The sequence below is a fragment of the Ovis aries genome, chromosome 13 (assembly GCF_016772045.2).
Source record: "Ovis aries strain OAR_USU_Benz2616 breed Rambouillet chromosome 13, ARS-UI_Ramb_v3.0, whole genome shotgun sequence".
In the NCBI taxonomy this organism is placed as follows: Eukaryota; Metazoa; Chordata; class Mammalia; order Artiodactyla; family Bovidae; genus Ovis; species Ovis aries.
In genome coordinates this window covers 7,017,999-7,034,829 of record NC_056066.1, presented here as the reverse complement: position 1 = coordinate 7,034,829, position 16,831 = coordinate 7,017,999, and the positions used below count along the sequence as shown (strand labels likewise).

General features: G+C 37.0%; 1 protein-coding gene across 6 annotated transcripts in view; it reads left to right on the top strand.

Moving 5' to 3' along the window:
• The window catches only part of TASP1 (taspase 1), a 273,068-nt gene that overhangs the window by 38,273 nt on the left and 217,964 nt on the right, over positions 1-16,831 (top strand). For all 6 annotated transcript variants that reach the window (XR_006055806.1, XM_027976480.3, XM_042230423.1 and 3 more), the window contains one exon: positions 13,613-13,733. Coding sequence is in view for 5 of the 6 variants with exons in the window: in XM_042230423.1 (XP_042086357.1) it covers positions 13,613-13,733 (121 nt within the window). In the remaining variant the exon portion in view is untranslated. The remainder of the gene's footprint in view (positions 1-13,612; positions 13,734-16,831) is intronic.

The following is a 16,831-nucleotide window of genomic DNA, read 5'->3' as shown; positions in this document are numbered from 1 at the left end:
AGGTCAGGTGGTCTGCTATTCCTATCTCTTTCAGAATTTTCCAGTTTCTTGTGATCCACACAGTCAAAGGCTTTGGCATAGTCAATAAAGCAGAAATAGATGTTTTTCTGGAACTCTCTTGCTTTTTCCATGATCCAGTGGATGTTGGCAACTTGATCTCTGGTTCCTCTGCCTTTTCTAAAATCAGCTTGAACGTCTGGAAGTTCACGATTCATGTACTGTTGAAGTCTGACTTGGGGAATTTTGAGTGTTACTTTACTAGCATGTGAGATGAGTGCAATTGTGTGGTAGTTTGAGCATTCTTTGGCATTGCCTTTCTTTGGGATTGGAACGAAAACTGACCCTTTTCAGTCCTGTGGCCACTGCTGAGTTTTCCAAATTTGCTGACATATTGAGTGCAGCACTTTCACAACATCATCTTTTAGAATTTGAAATAGCTCAACTGGAATTCCTGGGAGAAGGAATGGCAACCCATTCCAGTATTCTTGCCTGGAGAATCCCGGGGACAGAGGAGCCTGGTGGGCTGCTCTCTATGGGGTCACACAGAGTTGGACATGACTTGGCAGCAACTGGAATTCCATCACTTCTACTAACTGTTCATAGTGATACTTCCTAAGGCCCGCTTGACTTCACATTCCAGGATGTCTGGCTCTAGGTGAGTGATCACCCAATCATGATTATCTGGGTTGTGAAAATCTTTTTTGTAGAGTTCTTCTGTATATTCTTGCCACCTCTTCTTCTGCTTCTGTTAGGTCCATACCATTTCTGTCCTTTATCGAGCCCATCTTTGCATGAGTTCCTTTGGTATCTTTGATTTTCTTGAAGAGATCTCTAGTCTTTGCCTTTCTGTTGTTTTCCTCTATTTCTTTGCATTGATCACTGGGGAAAGCTTTCTTATCTCTCCTTGCTATTCTTTAGAACTCTGCATTCAGTTTGGTATATCTTTCCTTTTCTCCTATGTGCTTCGCTTCTCTCCTTTTCACAGCTATTTGTAAGGCCTCCCCAGATAGCCATTTTGCTTTTTTGCATATCTTTTTCTTGGGGATGGTCTTGATCCCTGTCTCCTGTACAATGTCGTGAACCTCCATCCATAGTTTATCAGGCACTCTGTCTTTCAGATCCAATCCCTTAAATCTATTTCTCACTTCCACTTTATAATCTTAAGGGATTTGATTTAGGTCATATTGGAATGGTCTGATGGTTTTCCCTACTTTCTTCAGTTTAAATCTGTATTTTATAATAAGGAGTTCATGATCTGAGCCACAGTCAGCTCCCAGTCTTGTTTTTGCTGACTGTATAGAGCTTCTCCATCTTTGGCTGCAAAGAATTTAATCAATCTGATTTCTGGTGATGGGTTGACCATCTGGTGATGACCATCTGGTTGACCATCCGGTGATGTCCATGTGTAGAGTCTTCTCTTGTGTTGTTGGAAGAGGGTATTTGCTATGACCAGTGCATTCTCTTGGCAAACCTCTATTAGCCTTTGCCCTGCTTCATTCCGTACTCCAAGGCCAAATTTGCCTGTTACTCCAGGTGTTTCTTGACTTCCTACTTTTGCATTCCAGTCCCCTATAATGAAAAGGACATCTTTTTTGGGTGTTAGTTGTAAAAGGTCTTGTAGGTCTTCATAGAACCATTCAACTTCAGCTTCTTCAGCATTACTGGTTGGGGCATATATTTGGATTACCATGATATTGAATGGTTTGCCTTTGGAAACGAACAGAGATCATTCTGTCGTTTTTGAGATTGCATACAAGTGCTGCATTTTGAACCTTTTGTTGACTATGATGGCTACTCCATTTCTTCTAAGGGATTCTTGCCCACAGTAGTAAATAAAATGGTCAGCTGTGTTAAATTCACCCATTCCAGTTCATTTTAGTTCACTGATTACTAAAATGTCAATATTCACTCTTGCCATCTCCTGTTTGACCACTTCCACTTTGCCTTGATTCATGGACCTAACATCCCAGGTTCCTATGCAATATTGCTCTTTATATCATTGGACCTTGCTTCCATCACCAGTCACATTCACAATGGAGTGTGTTTTTGCTTTGGCTCCATCTCTTCATTCTTTCTGGAGTTATTTCTTCACTGATCTCCAGTAGCATATTGGGCACCTACTGACCTGGGGAGTTCCTCTTTCATTATCCTATTATTTTGCCTTTTCATGCTGTTCATGGGGTTCTCAAGGGAAGAATACTGAAGTGGTTTGCCATTCCCTTCTCCAGTGGACCACATTTTGTCAGACCTCTCCACCATGACCCACCCGTCTTGGGTGGCCCTACATGGCACTGCTCACAGTTTCATTGAGTTAAGGAAGGCTGTGGTCCATGTGATTAGATTGGTTAGATTTTTGTGATTGTGGTTTTCTATCTGTCTGCTCTCTCATGGAGAACTGTAGGGTAAAACCTTTTCTGAAATGGAATCATGCAGTAAGTACCCTGTTGTGTCTGCTTTTTTGTTTAATTGAGGTGAAATTCATAGAACACAAAATTAGTCATTTCAAAGTAAATAATTCAGTGGCATTAAAACATTCATAATGTTGTGCTACCACCACGTCTGTCTTGTTTCGAAATATTTTTGTCTCCCCAAAGGGAATTTTGTACCCATTAAACAGTTGCTCTGTATTCCCTCCTCCCCATCCTGTGGCAACCACCAATCTCCATTAATTCTCTGGATTTCCCTGTTTTGGATATTTCATGTAAATGGAGTCGTACAATGTGGGACTCTTTGGATCTTCTTTCACTTGGCATAATGTTTTCAAGGTTCTTCCACATCATGGCATGCATCATATCAGCATGCCATTCATCTTCGTGCAGTATTACTCAACACTGTTCATGCATATACCGCGATTTGTTTATTCATTCATCCATATATGGACATTTGATTGGTTTCCACTCTTCTGCTGTAAAAGGTGTTGGCTGTGAATAGTGAACAGTGTTACTGTGAACATTCCCATACAAGTATGTGTTTTTCAAGTTATCGAGTCATATGGTAATTCTGTATTTAGCTTTTTGTGAAGTCACCAAACTGTTTCCATGACAGCGGAACCATTTTACACTGCCCACAGCAAATGTACTGTAGTTTTTGTTTTTGTGAGTATAACAATCCTCATGGGTACAAAGTGGTACCTCATAGTGATTATCATTTTTTTTCTCTATGAATAATGATGTTGAACATCTTTTTATGTACTTGCCGACCATTTGTATATCTTCATATAAATGTCTATTGAAGTCTGTTTAAATCCTGTGCACATTTTATAATTTGGTTGTTTTTTGGTTAATGTTATTGAAAATTATAGGAGTTTTTCATATATTCTTGATACTGTACTGCTGTTGCTGGTTTGTCAGTCTGAAATTACATCAAAATGAACACTTGAAAAATAAACTGTAATTGCTCCACCAAGTATTTCCTATCTCCTGTCCTGTTTTGTTTTTCTTCATTGTGTTTACTGCTCATATGCCATCTAATTTATTTCGTTTCTTATTGTCTGTCTCAGCTAGAATGCGGTTCCATCTGGGCAAGGATATTTTTCTGTTATACTCACTGCCGTATCACCGTGGGTTAGGGCAAGGATTAATAAACCATGACCTGAAAGCCAAATCTGGACTGTTGCCTGTTTTTGAATGGTCTGAAAACTGAGAATGTTTTTTTTTTTTCTTTTTTAATGGTTGAAATGAAGTCAGAAGAAGAATAATATTTCCTGACACCAGAAAATTATATGAAATTCAAATTTCAGTGTTTATAATGAAGTTTTACTGGAACACAGCCAAGTTCATTCGTTTGTATATTTTCTCTGGCTGCTTTTCATGCTCTAGAGGCAGAGTTGAGTAGTCGTAGAGTTGTCTGTGTGGCCTGCAAAGCCTGAGCTATATAACAGAGCTGATTCTTTACAGCAAGATTTGCCTGGCACATAAAGGAACAATAAATATTTGTTGGATGAATGAATGAATCTTAGCCTATACCACCACAGAGGAATCCAAATTGGAAATCTTTCAACAATCAGTCTTGAAAATTTGAGCTTAATTGGCTGCTTAATAAAAATATCCCCAAATGATTTTTTTGTAATACATTTTTCATTGGCTTCCATTCATTCTGTAAATAATGAGAACTGATGATGAAATACCAAGGAATTTGTAATTTTTAGGATAGTGTCAGGTAGGGTAGGCTTATTGTACAAATTTTACTAGTGTTAGTTTGAAAAACACTGTAATAACACAGTAGACATCCTGCTTTTACTATTTGATTTAAAAAAGATTCAAGAAATAGTTTGTTTAAAAAGCTGTTTCATCTTTTTTCTCATTCTCATCAGCATTAGACTAATAATGCTACCTGTTTACTAATGAAGGTTGTAATAAAAATGATATTGATGTCTTAGCATAACTTAATTTTGAATAAGACAGTGTATTATCATATAGTTTCATTCTGCTGTTGAATTTGCCCTTGGATTACAGGGTATGAATACTAACATATTAGTAATTTCCTGTAAATGTCTAACTTCTCCTTAAAGGAAGATTGGAGATTGGACAAACATAAATCATTTTATATAAAAATTATTTTATGATGTTCCAGTCTAGTTTTTGTACAGCATTTGAAAACTAAATTGTTTGCATCTGTGAGAACTGTTAATAGAGGTCTTATAATAGATCCCCAGAGGTAGAGTGTACCCCATAGTCTTGCAAACAGTTCTTATTTTATGCTTTCAGCAAAGGACATTAAATGGGTAATACAGGTTGTGGTTTATAGTGAAAGAGTAATGCTTTGCAGATCTTTGCCTTGGCTTGGTGTTTCCAAATTTCATTACTCAGAAAGGGTTTCCATGTCATGGTGGGGTGTAGCTCCTGACTTGCCTCTTGGCCTTCTCGTCCTCTCTCTTCTGGGTTAAGCAGTCAGAGGGATCTTGCTTTTTATAGCTTTGTCTCCTTTGAAAGTTAGAAGTAAGTTTGAAAACTATTTTGCTTTTAAATGTTATCTTTTAGGAGGTGAAATTCTATTTCCTGAAGTTATTTCACTTCTCTTGTTTCAACTGTGAAAAGGTTGGATTCTTAACACTCTATGACATTTTTTTGTGGCATTTCTCTATAGAGTAACCTGCAAAAATGAGTCAGTATCAGCTTCCTTAAGGGATTATAGTTCACAGTGATCAGTTATTCTATTTATTTATGTTTGTAATTAACTCCTATTCATTCTGCAAATATTTATTGAATACCTACTGTGTGCCAAGTATTACTTTCGACATTGGGATAAAATAGCTAAAAAGACAAACTATTGTATTTACGGGGCTTCCATTCTATGGGGAGAATTAGACAATTATGTATAACGTCAAGAAGTAAAAAGTGCCATAAAGAAAAATCAGAGGAAAAATTGTTGGGTCAGGTTAGGGAAACGCTAAGCCAGATTTACAGGGACTTACCTGCCCAGATTTGCATGGCTTCCCTGGTGGCTCAGACGGCAAAGCAGTGTTGGAGACCTGGGTTCAGTCTCCGGGTTGGGAAGATCCCCTGGAGAAGGAAATGGCAACCCAGTCCAGTACTCTCGCCTGGAAAATTCCATGCACTGAGGAACCTGATAGGCTACAGTCCATGGGGTTGCAAAGAGTAGGACGTGACTGAGCGACTTCACCTGCTCAGAAGATGTCTCATAAATGGAATAGGGGAGAAAGCATGTAGAGAAGTTGGGGAACAGATTCTTGAGTTTGAAGGGAAAGTACCGCACCCCATTTTATTCTTCTTTCTAGTCCTTATCACATGGGATATCAGCTATTTATACATGCATACAAATGGTACCTGCACACGCTTCTATACACACACATATGCAGTCTTTATTTGTTGATTCTTCCCTTGCTATCAGTTCAGTTCAGTTCAGTCACTCAGTCGTGTCCGACTCTTTGCAACCCCATGAATCGCAGCACGCCAGGCCTCCCTGTCCATCATCAATTCCCGGAGTTCACTCAGACTCACGTCCATCGAGTCAGTGATGCCATCCAGCCATCTCATCCTCTGTCGTCCCCTTCTCCTGCCCCCAGTCCCTCCCAGCATCAGGGTCTTTTCCTCACTAAGCTCAGCGTTTCAAAATGCAAAAGCCTGCAGTTGCGAGTGTTCCTCCTGTGCCCCGGGAGGTGCAAGGAGGTCCTGTGGTTGTGTGGTGCACAGTGAGAGGAGAGGGGGAGAGCCTGGGTCATGCAGGTCCCTGTGAATCTTGGAATGTGAGACTTCAGATTTTATTCTCAAATGTGACAGGACATTGTAGGTTTCTGAATAGGGGAATAACAGGATTTTAAAAAGATCTCTAGCTACTGATTGGATATAATGATTTCTAGTTGTATAAAGTGATTCAGCTCAGAAAATCAACAGCAAATGACCATGTACATTATAAGGGGAAGGTTAGTATATGGGGTGATCAGTTTATACTGAATGATAGGTACACGTTTTTGGTCAGTTTCATTGTAATTTGCATACAACAAAACTCACCAATTTTTTAAGTGTACAGTTTGATGAGTTTTGACAAAAGTAGCTACCAGTGTAACTACCAATACAGTCTTGACATAAAACATCTTCATTGCCCGTGAAGTTTTCTCATAATGTTTATCTACAGTGGATTCCCCTCCTGTCAGTGGCAATTACCCCTGGCAATTACTATCTCTCCTTTTAATCCCAGTTTGGCCTTTTCTAGGATTTGGTATAAATAGAATCATATATTAGGTAGCCTTTTGTGAGTGGCTTCTTTCATTTAGTTTAATGCTTTTGAGATTCCTCCATATTGTTGGCTGTATAAAGGAATAATAGTAATAACTACTACTACTAATAATAAAAGGAATTTGTTCCTTTTATTGCTGAACAGAATTTCATTGTATTGGTATATCACAATTTGTTCATCCCTTTACCAGCTGATGAGCATTTGTGTTGTCCTGTGTTTGGCTGTTCTGATTAAAGTTGATATGAACATTTTCATTTAAGTCTTTATGTGGACATATGCTCTCATTTTTCTTGGATAAATAGTTAGGAGTAGAATTGCTGGATCTATGGTAAATGTATGCTCAACTTTAAAGAAACTGCCAAACTCTGTGCTATTTTTATTCTCACTAGCAGTGTATAGGGGTTACAGTTGCTCTACATTCTTGCCAAAGCTCACTATTGTTGGCCTTTTAAATTTAACCATTTTAGTGGTATTTTGTGGTTTTAGTTTGCATTCCCTAATGACTAATGCTATTATGCATCTTTTCATGTATTATTTGCAATCTGTACATGAAACTGTTTGCCCATTAAAAACTGCGGATTGTCTTACTGTGTTGTATGATTTTTTTATGTACTGGATACAAGTCCTTTACCTTTATGTTTTATTAAGTTTTTCTCCCAGACTGTGGCTTGCTATTTTTAAAATAAATCTTTAGTTTTAGAACAGTTTTAGATTTACAGAAAAACTGAGAAAATAGTTCAGAGAATTTCAGTATACCCAATACCTGACTAGTGTCTACATTAGTATGATATATTTCTAACAATTAATGAACCTGTATTGACACATTATGTTTAACTAAAGTCCATACTTTATTCAGATTTCCTTTTTACCTAATGTGAAACTCTTTCTTCGCATCAAAGTTTTTACCTTTGATTATTATATTTTTCATCTCTAGAAGTTTTTTTTTTTTATGGCTTCCTTTTTTTTTCCTTCTTCATGTTTTCCTGTATCTGCTTGAACATACAGTTTAACATTGTTAGTTAACATCAGAGTCGTTTGCTAATTCTGTCAACTGTCATCTCTAGACCTGTTTTTATTGTTTGGTAATTTCTTCTGGTTATGAGCCATAGCTTTATGCTTATTTGCATGCTGGTCATCTTTGTTTTTTTTTAAACACTTGAGTTTTGCATCTTTGGAGGTTGGATATTGTAGTATTTCTTCAAATATTGTAGGACTTTGTTCTGGGACACTGTTAGTTTAGATTGTTTTGATCCTTCTGTGGCATCGCTAAAACCTCGCTAGTACAAGGCTAGAGTTGCCTTCTTTCTAGGGCTGATTTGGCCCAACTCTTGACGTTGCCGTCTGAGACATTCCTGATGTCCTCACTCTGGCTGGTGGGAGCTGACTTACTCTCCCCTCTGTGAGTGCCAGGAACTATGTGGCTTCCTCCTTTCTGAGGTTCTTTCGGTGCCCTTGGAAGCCCTCTCAGGCACTGTAGGCTGGTGCGCCTGTAGGGTCAGGGCCCTATGGGCCTCTGGCATTCTCTCTGTGTCTCCTTTTTGCGTCTGGTACTGCATAGTCAAGCTTTCCTGGCCTCCATGAACCTCTAACTTTGTCTGCACAACTTTGAAAGAATTTTGATTCTTTTTTGGGTTCCTCTTTCTGCTGTGGCCTAAAGAGTATCTCTAGGGATTAATTGGAGGCACCTGATTTGTGTCTTTTTCTCAGGATTACAGTCCTGTGCCAGCTATTGAATGGAGTCTGTCTATTTCATATGTGTTGTCTGATTTTCTAGTTAGGAGGACACATATGATCCCTATTATGGCTTCAGGGTCAGAGGTAGAGGTTTAGTAGACACACTTTTGACATTATAAATGTATTTTGAAGTAGGAGAAATATTTTTGAAAAAAAATTGCTTATACCCTTTTTTCTTACATATTTTTAAGATATCAAATTTAAGCCATCAGGCAAGAGTCATTTTTAGAATAATTTGGTTTTGTTCACTTAGTGATTTCTAACTTTGTATCCTTGCTCAGTCTCTCAGTCGTGTCCAACTCTTTATAATCCCATGGACTGTAGCCCACCAGGCTCCTCTGTGCATGAAATTTTCCAGGCAAGAATTCTGCAGTGGGTTCCCATTTCCTCCTCCAGGGGACCTTCCCAGCCCCGAGGTTGAATCCTCTCCTCCTGTGTCTCCTGCATTGTATTTGTATTTATATTTTTATACTGTATTCGATATTATATTCAAATTAATTTTGTAGCATTCATTTGCATCTGTGCTCTGTTATGTCCTACTCTTTGTGACTCCCCAGGCTCCTCTGTCCATGGAATTCTCTGGGCAAGAATACTGGAGTGGGTTGCCGTTTCCTGCTCCTGGGGATCTTCCCAACCTTCCTGCATTGGTAGGCGGATTCTTTACCACTGAGTCACCTGGAAAACCCTAATTTTATAGCGCTTATTCATTTTAAAGATTGTTGAGATTGTATGTATACTGTTATATTGTTGTATGTGTATTTTGGGAATTACTGAAGCATCCATAAATTTAAATTTAAAGTTTTCTCACATTTCAATTCCTTTCTCACGTATTTTGAAAGATATATGTGATTGGCAAGGGAAGTTATGTAGAGTAAAAAAAAAACCTTGAAATATGGTGGTAATTCTGGAGAAGGAATGCAACCATGGGGTCACAAAGAGTTGGACATGACTGAGCAACTAACACACACACAGAGTGGTAATTTGTGTTACTTGTACAGTTTCTGTCTTCAATGTCATAGAGGTTTCTGACTTAGGTTTTTATATTTTTTAATATATGGGTTCAGGTTTTTGAGCACAAGCCACCTGTTTTCCTTGCTTGACCCTGCAGTAAACCCTTTCTCTGCTCAAAAAAAAAAAAAAAAAAAAAGAAGAAGAAGAAAGAAAAGGAAATAATCTAGGGTAAAAATTCAGTCTTTATCTGTTCTAAACCATAGTCTGTCCTAAGTTGGCTCTCTTTCCCAAGATCAAGTTGTGAAATGATTTAGGTAGAATATTTGCTTGGAAGGCCTTATTCAAACTTGTTACACCTAATTATCCACTTTCTTCCCTTCATCTTAGAAAGTGCTTTCTCTTAATAATGGTTTTATTTGTCTCCCAAGTTTGGAAGTTATGGTCCTTTCCTTCTCTTTCTTCTTCCTTTTCCCTGTTGGAATCATCTGAGACCTACGTTGTGAAAAGGCCTTCCATTTGGTCTCTCTCATTTCAGTTTCCTCCTCTTCCTTTTCAAATAATATGTGAATATCAGTTTATGTTTCCTTGATCAATATACTTGACTTTTGTTTCTATAGAAAGCTTGAAGAGCTTCTCATCATTTTCCAGTCAAATCCGGATTCTGATGAGTGACATGGAGCAATCTATTTGGCTCCAGCCAACCATATTTCCTAAATGTGTCTTCTGTGACTCTGACACTTTATGGCTGCCTACCTGTTGCTTACAGCATAACCACCAAGTGGAATTTTCTGACCAGTCTTTGCTTTTGTGCTATACATTCTTCAGGAAGACTGCTATTAACTTCTTCATCTCATACTGGCCCACTTCCCTTTGAGTTCTCAAAATACTTATTGTCTGTGTCACTCATTTTCTATTTAATTTTACAATCCCTTTGTGGCTTTTTTCCCTGTGATCATATTTGTAAAATCCTATGGACAATTAGGTTTTCTATTTGCATTAGGACAAAAGGCCTGGTCTCAAATCCCTGACCCCTTTGCTCAAGTTACAGGTATTAACACATACGATGGAGATCTTCGTGTTGTGGTCAGTTTTCCTTGGGTCTGGCAGAAATTCAAGAAACTGGGGACATTTGTAGATGATTTTGTACACTTGGTGGTCTAACACAAAGACCACCAAATGGATAAAGAATTGCCCTGGTTTCCTGGATAGTATTTATGTTAGCTTAGAACAGAGTTAATTTTCTGGATTGACTGAGATTTCTGACTCAGATATTCTCTTGCATTGGATGTCCAGTTGATCCATCACCGTTTTTGGAAAAGACTTGTTTAGTCACTAAGTCATGTTCAACTCTTTGTTACCCCATAGACTGTAGCACACCAAGTTCCCCTGTCCTTCACTATCTCCCAGAGTTTGCTCAAATTCATGTCAGTTGAATCAATCATGTCCATCTGATCGTCTGTCATCCCCTTCTCCTGTTGCCTTCAATCTTTCCCAGTATCAGGATCTTTTCCAATGAGTCACCCACCCTCTTTGCATCAGGTGGCCAAAGTATTGGAGCTTCAGCTTCAGCATCAGTCCTTCCAGTGAGTATTCAGGGTTGATTTCCAGGTTTGATCTCCCTTCTGTCCAGAGGACTCTCAAGAATCTTCTCTAGCACCATGGTTTGAAAGCATCAGTTCTTTGCTGCTCAGAATTCTTTATGGTCCAGTCTCAAATCTGTACATGATTACTGGAAAAACCCTAGCTTTGACTATACAGACCTTTGTCATGACAAACTACTCCACTATTCTTCCGTGAGAGCCTTGATGGATTGACCATAAGCATAAGGCTTATTTCTGGACATTTCTAGTGCATTGATCTATATATCTGTCCTTAGCTGTATGTCCCTGTCACACTGTCTTGATTACTGTAATTTGTAGTAAGTTATAAAACCTCAAAGTGTGAGCCCTCCAATTTTGTTGTTTTATTTGAAAGATTGTTTTGACTATTCTTTTGTTGTTGTTGTCTGTTTTGTTTTAATTTTAAAAAGAAGCCCCAGTTTTTCCTTAAACCCCATTCTTAGTTTTTCAGGGACAGAAACTCAACATCATCTGGTGACTTCTGACTGTGCACTAAGACATTTCCTAGGAGTTGTCCTGCCAGTCAGCAAGGACCAGACTGTCCACATGTGGTCCAGCTCAAAAGCATCTGGGCCCACCCTGGCAAAGGGGCTTGTGTGATACAGCATGGAACACTGGATAGATAGCCTAGGACTTCTAGGCCTTGCAAAGTTTAATTGGTACCCACCAGGCCTGGGCCATTTCAGGGACCCTAACCAAGCAAACATTCATTTTCCCTGATGTTTTCTGCTACCCACTAGCCCGTCCACACTCCTCTTAGCTTCTACTTCCATGAATCCATAAACATCAGAAGGCACAATGGCTTGGGCTAAAGCGCAACTTGTGGTTGGGCAGCCTTTGAAAGCTCACCTTTAATCAATATTGAGAAAAGAGAAATGGGCTAGAGACATGGGGCTCCCCAGAGACAATGAGATGACACCCTCTTTCCCCCCTGCCCCAGTCCAACTCCTAGTATCTGTCTCAGTGAGGGTCCTCATATGAGAGGACGCTAAGGAAGCTGAAAGTTTAAAACTGCCATCAACCCAGCCCCTTTCTGGCACGTGAGAAAAACTTCCTAGAACTTTACACAACACTAACGTCATGCGAAGAGTTGACTCATTGGAAAAGACTCTGATGCTGGGAGGGATTAGGGGCAGGAGGAGAAGGGGATGACAGAGGATGAGATGGCTGGATGGCATCACTGACTCGATGGACGTGAGTCTGAGTGAACTCTGGGAGTTGGTGATGGACAGGGAGGGAGGCCTGGCATGCTGCGATTCATGAGGTTGCAAAGAGTCGGACACGACTGAGCGACTGAACTGAACTGAACTGAATGTCTTGACTGTTCTTAATTCGTTGTAGTTATATATGAATTGTAAAATTGGTTTATCAAATTCTACAAAATAATAGCAGTGAGGATTTGATATGGGATTGTATTGAATCAGCCCAAGTTGGGGAGTATTACCATCTTTTTTTTTTTTTTTTTTTACTTTATTTTACTTTATAATACTGTATTGGTTTTGCCATACATCAACATGAATCCCCCACAGGTGTACACGTGTTCCCAATCCTGAACTCCCCTCCCATCTCCCTCCCCATACCATCTCTCTGGGTCATCTTAAAGATACTAAGTCTTCTGTTCTATGTACATGGGTCCTTCTTTTGATTCAGGCCTTTAATTTTTTAAAAACATGTTTTATGTACATGTACAAATCTTACACTTCTTTTGTTAAGTTTATTCCTGAGTATTTTATTCTTTTTGATGTGAATATAAGTTGAATTGTTTTCTTAATTTCATTTTCAGATTTTTCATTGCTGATGTACTGAAATACAATTGGTTTTTGCATGTTGAGCTTATATCCTACAACCCCATTGAACTTTTTTATTAGTTCTAGTAGTTTTTTAATGGAGATTTATGATTTTTTTTGTGTACAAGTTCATGTCATCTTCCAAAAGAGGTAATTTTACTTCTTCCTTTCTAATCTGGATGCTTTTTGTTTCTTTTTCTTGCCTAATTATCCTGTCCAGAATATACGCTATAATTTTGAATAGAAGTCGTGAGACAAGCATTGCTGTGTTGTTCCTGATGCTAGGGGAAAGAGTCTTTCACCATTAATTATGATGTTAGCTCTAGACTTACTTTTGTAGATGCCCTTTATCATGTTAAGTATATTCCCTTCTATTTCTAGTTTGTTGAGTGTTTTTCTCATGAAAGCATATTGAATTTTGTCAAATACTTTTTATTGGTCTATTAATATGATTTTTTTGTTGTTGTTTTGGTTTTGTTCTGTATTAACATGATGTATTACAATGAGTTTAAGTTATTAAACCAAACTTGTTTTCCCGGAATCCCACTTGTTCATGGTATATAATACTTTCATATTTTGATGCGTTTTGTTTCCTTGAGGATTTTGGTGTCACTATTCATGAGTATGTTGATCTGTAGGTTTTGTTCCTTGTCTTTGTCTTGTTTTGGAGTCAGTGTTGTATTGATATCATACAGTGAGTTGGGAAGTGTTCTTTACCTTCCTCGTGTTTAGAAGAGTTTTTTAAGCATTGGCAATTTTTCTTTAAGACTAATGGTAAATAAAAAAAAGACTAATGGTATTTTAATTTTTGCTTTTATCTTTTAGGATTCTCCTTTTACAAATGCAGGAATGGGGTCTAATCTAAATCTCTTGGGTGAAATTGAATGTGACGCCAGTATAATGGATGGAAAATCCTTGAATTTTGGAGCTGTTGGGGCACTGAGTGGTATGTAAACATTAAAGCACATTATCTCTACTCTTAACAAAAAACTGAATATTACCATTTCATTCCTCCTAAAGACAGCCCAGTTGTTTTCATCATTCTTGCTTGTAATAATATTGAAAACAAACATTTTTTTCTTTTATTGAATTTAAAACATAAAGTCTTACCTATAGATAGTTTTAAAGAAAACAGTGAAACAGCATATGTCCAAGTCTTTGCTTCGAGTGTGATCATTCTCCTTCGCCCTGCAAGAGATTACAGACATTTAAAATTGGAATGGGCATATTTCATTAATTTTGCAATTATTTGAATACACTAATAATATATTTTTATTGTTAAGAAATTTAAATGATATAAATAAAATTTACCTTTGGTCTTCCAAATCTTTCCTTCCAAAACTCTCCCTGCAGGGTTTAACCAGTAAAATAAAATTCATTTATCTATATTTCTATGTAATAGAAATACAGTTTTGCACATATTTTAAAAAAATGAAGCTTTAATGGTAGATAAAAAATAATGATATCAGTTATTATGAAACTTTCTTGTTTCCTTTAAACAGGATGTCTTAGAGATTTTTTTAAACATCACTACATATAAAATGTATATAATGTATGGTGGTTCACTTACTGAAGTGAAATATACATGAAGGGCACAGATTTTAAATATAAAGCTTCATGAATTCCTACATGTATATAGCCTTGTAAACCACCACCCAAAACCCAGACATAAAAGATTTCCATGTCAAAAGAGAAAACCTTTCCAAACTGCCAGACAGGTTCTTTATGCCTCTTCTTAGTTTATATCACCAGTATTCCCATCCCACCTGCTTCTCCTTCTCCCCTAATTCTGACTTTAGGCACTATAGATTAATTTGCCCTTGGCTCAAATTCATATGAATGGAATCATACCCCTCTGTGTCTGGTTTCTTTTGCTTGCTTTTATGCCTGTGAGATTGATGTATGATTTGTATCACAACAGCTTTTTAATTTTGTGGTAGCAGCATTTTGTTGCATGAGTATATAATAACTTATTTGTTCTCCTCAGTGTATATTTGAATAATTTCTAGTTTTTGACTCTTATGAATAATAATAATAAAAAACTCCAGTGCATATTTTTGTACAAGTTTTTTGGTAGACATGTTCACTTACTTCCTTTGAGTATAAACCTAGGATTTAGAATGGTAAGTTTAGATACATATGTGTTTGGCTACAGCTGAAACTGCCCAGTTTTCAAAAGTAGCTGTTACCTTTATACTCCCATGATCTATGAGCATTTCAGTTACTTGACATCTTTGGCAATGTTTGGTATTGTCACTCCTTTTAAAATTTAGTCAATTGATATGTTTGTAGTGGTATTACTGTTTTAATATGAATTTCCCTGGAGACTAATGACATGGAGAACATTTTCATGTGTCATGGCCATTGAGATATCCTTGTGTACTATGTTTTTGTTTTTTGTGTACTTTTTATTGGATTTTTAGAATAGATTTGTTGGATTACTTTTTATGTATTTGATATAAATCCTTTGTCAGATGCGTGTATTGGGAATATCTATTCCCAGTCTCTGGTCCAGCTTTTCAGTCTTTTAATGAGGTTTAAGTTATCAGCTGTTTTTGTTATGGCTAATTTTTTTTTTTTTTTTTTTTGGTATTTTAAGAAATCTTTGCCTACCCAAAAATTTGAGGATAGCTTCCTATTGAAGATAGCAGTTCTATTGTTTTTAACCCTTCATAGTTAGCTTTCTTATGAAGTTCAGATTCATTTTAGAGTAGGTGAAGTCAGAACCAACATTAATTTTTTTCCCTCTTATGAATATCCAGATGGCTTATTGCCATTGTCAATAGAAAGGAGAATCCTTTCCTCCGAAGAGTGTTAGCAGATCAGATAACTATGTGTAGTAGTTTGTTTCTGTACCTTCTATTCCATTGTTCTGTCTATTATGCTATCGCCAGTGCCATACTGTCTTGATTGCTATAGCTTGACATTGTGTCTTGATAGTCTGGTTTTATAAGATTTCCAGCTTCCTTTTTCCCCCTTTACAGTTGTATTGGCTATTTTTCAATTTATGACATTTTCACAAAATTGTTAGGATCAGCTTGTCAGTGTTCATAGTAAAACCCTGCTGAGATTGTGATTGGTATTGCGTTGAATATATGTATAGAACCATATGTGGACAACTGACATCTTCATAATATTGTGTCTTTCTGTTGTGAACATGGGATGTGTACATCTATATAAGTAATGTTTACTTTCCTCAGCAGTATCTTATGGTTTTTAATATAGATATCTTATATATCTGCTATTAGATTTATTCCAGATATTTTTTTATGACTAAGTATATTTTAAAAATATTAGTATCCAATTATTTTTGTATTTAGAGAGACAGTTGAGGTTTGTGTATTGGGCTTGTATTCAGTGGTCTTGATAACTTTGTTAATTTAAGCAGTTAGAAAAATAAATTTCTTTTATAATTTCTACTTACACAGTCACACCATCTTTGAATCATGACAGTTTTGCTTTTTCCGTTCCAATATTTAACATTTTTGTTTTTTACCTTGCATATTTTTTCTGGCTCAGACTCAGTGCAGTATTGAATACAAGTGATGATAGTGTACATCCTGATTTTGTTCCTGACTTCAGAGGGGGACTCAGATATTTCACCATACTGTGTGCTGCCAGCTATACGATTTTCATAAATGCTCTTTATCAGACTGAGGACGTTTCTTTCTAGTTTTAGTTTACTGATATTAAGTGCTTTTCTGCATCTTTGACTCTTATTCTTTATTTTGTAGATATGATAAAATTTACGATTTTTTTTTTTTTAATGCTAAACCAACTTTTCATTCCTGGCATAAACTCTTCTTGATTGAATCTTGTTTTTTACATCCACTGGATTTGATTTCCGATGTTTAAGATTTTGACATCTATGTTCATGTAAGGATCAGCTTTAATTTTACTTAACTTAAAATATTCTCTTTAGATTTTGGAATCATGTTTGGCTGGCTTTATAAAATGAGTTGGTTTTTTTTTTTTTTTTTCTCCTCTGTTCTTTGAAAGGGTATGCATACAATTGGAATGATTTCTAAAAATTATTTGGAAGCA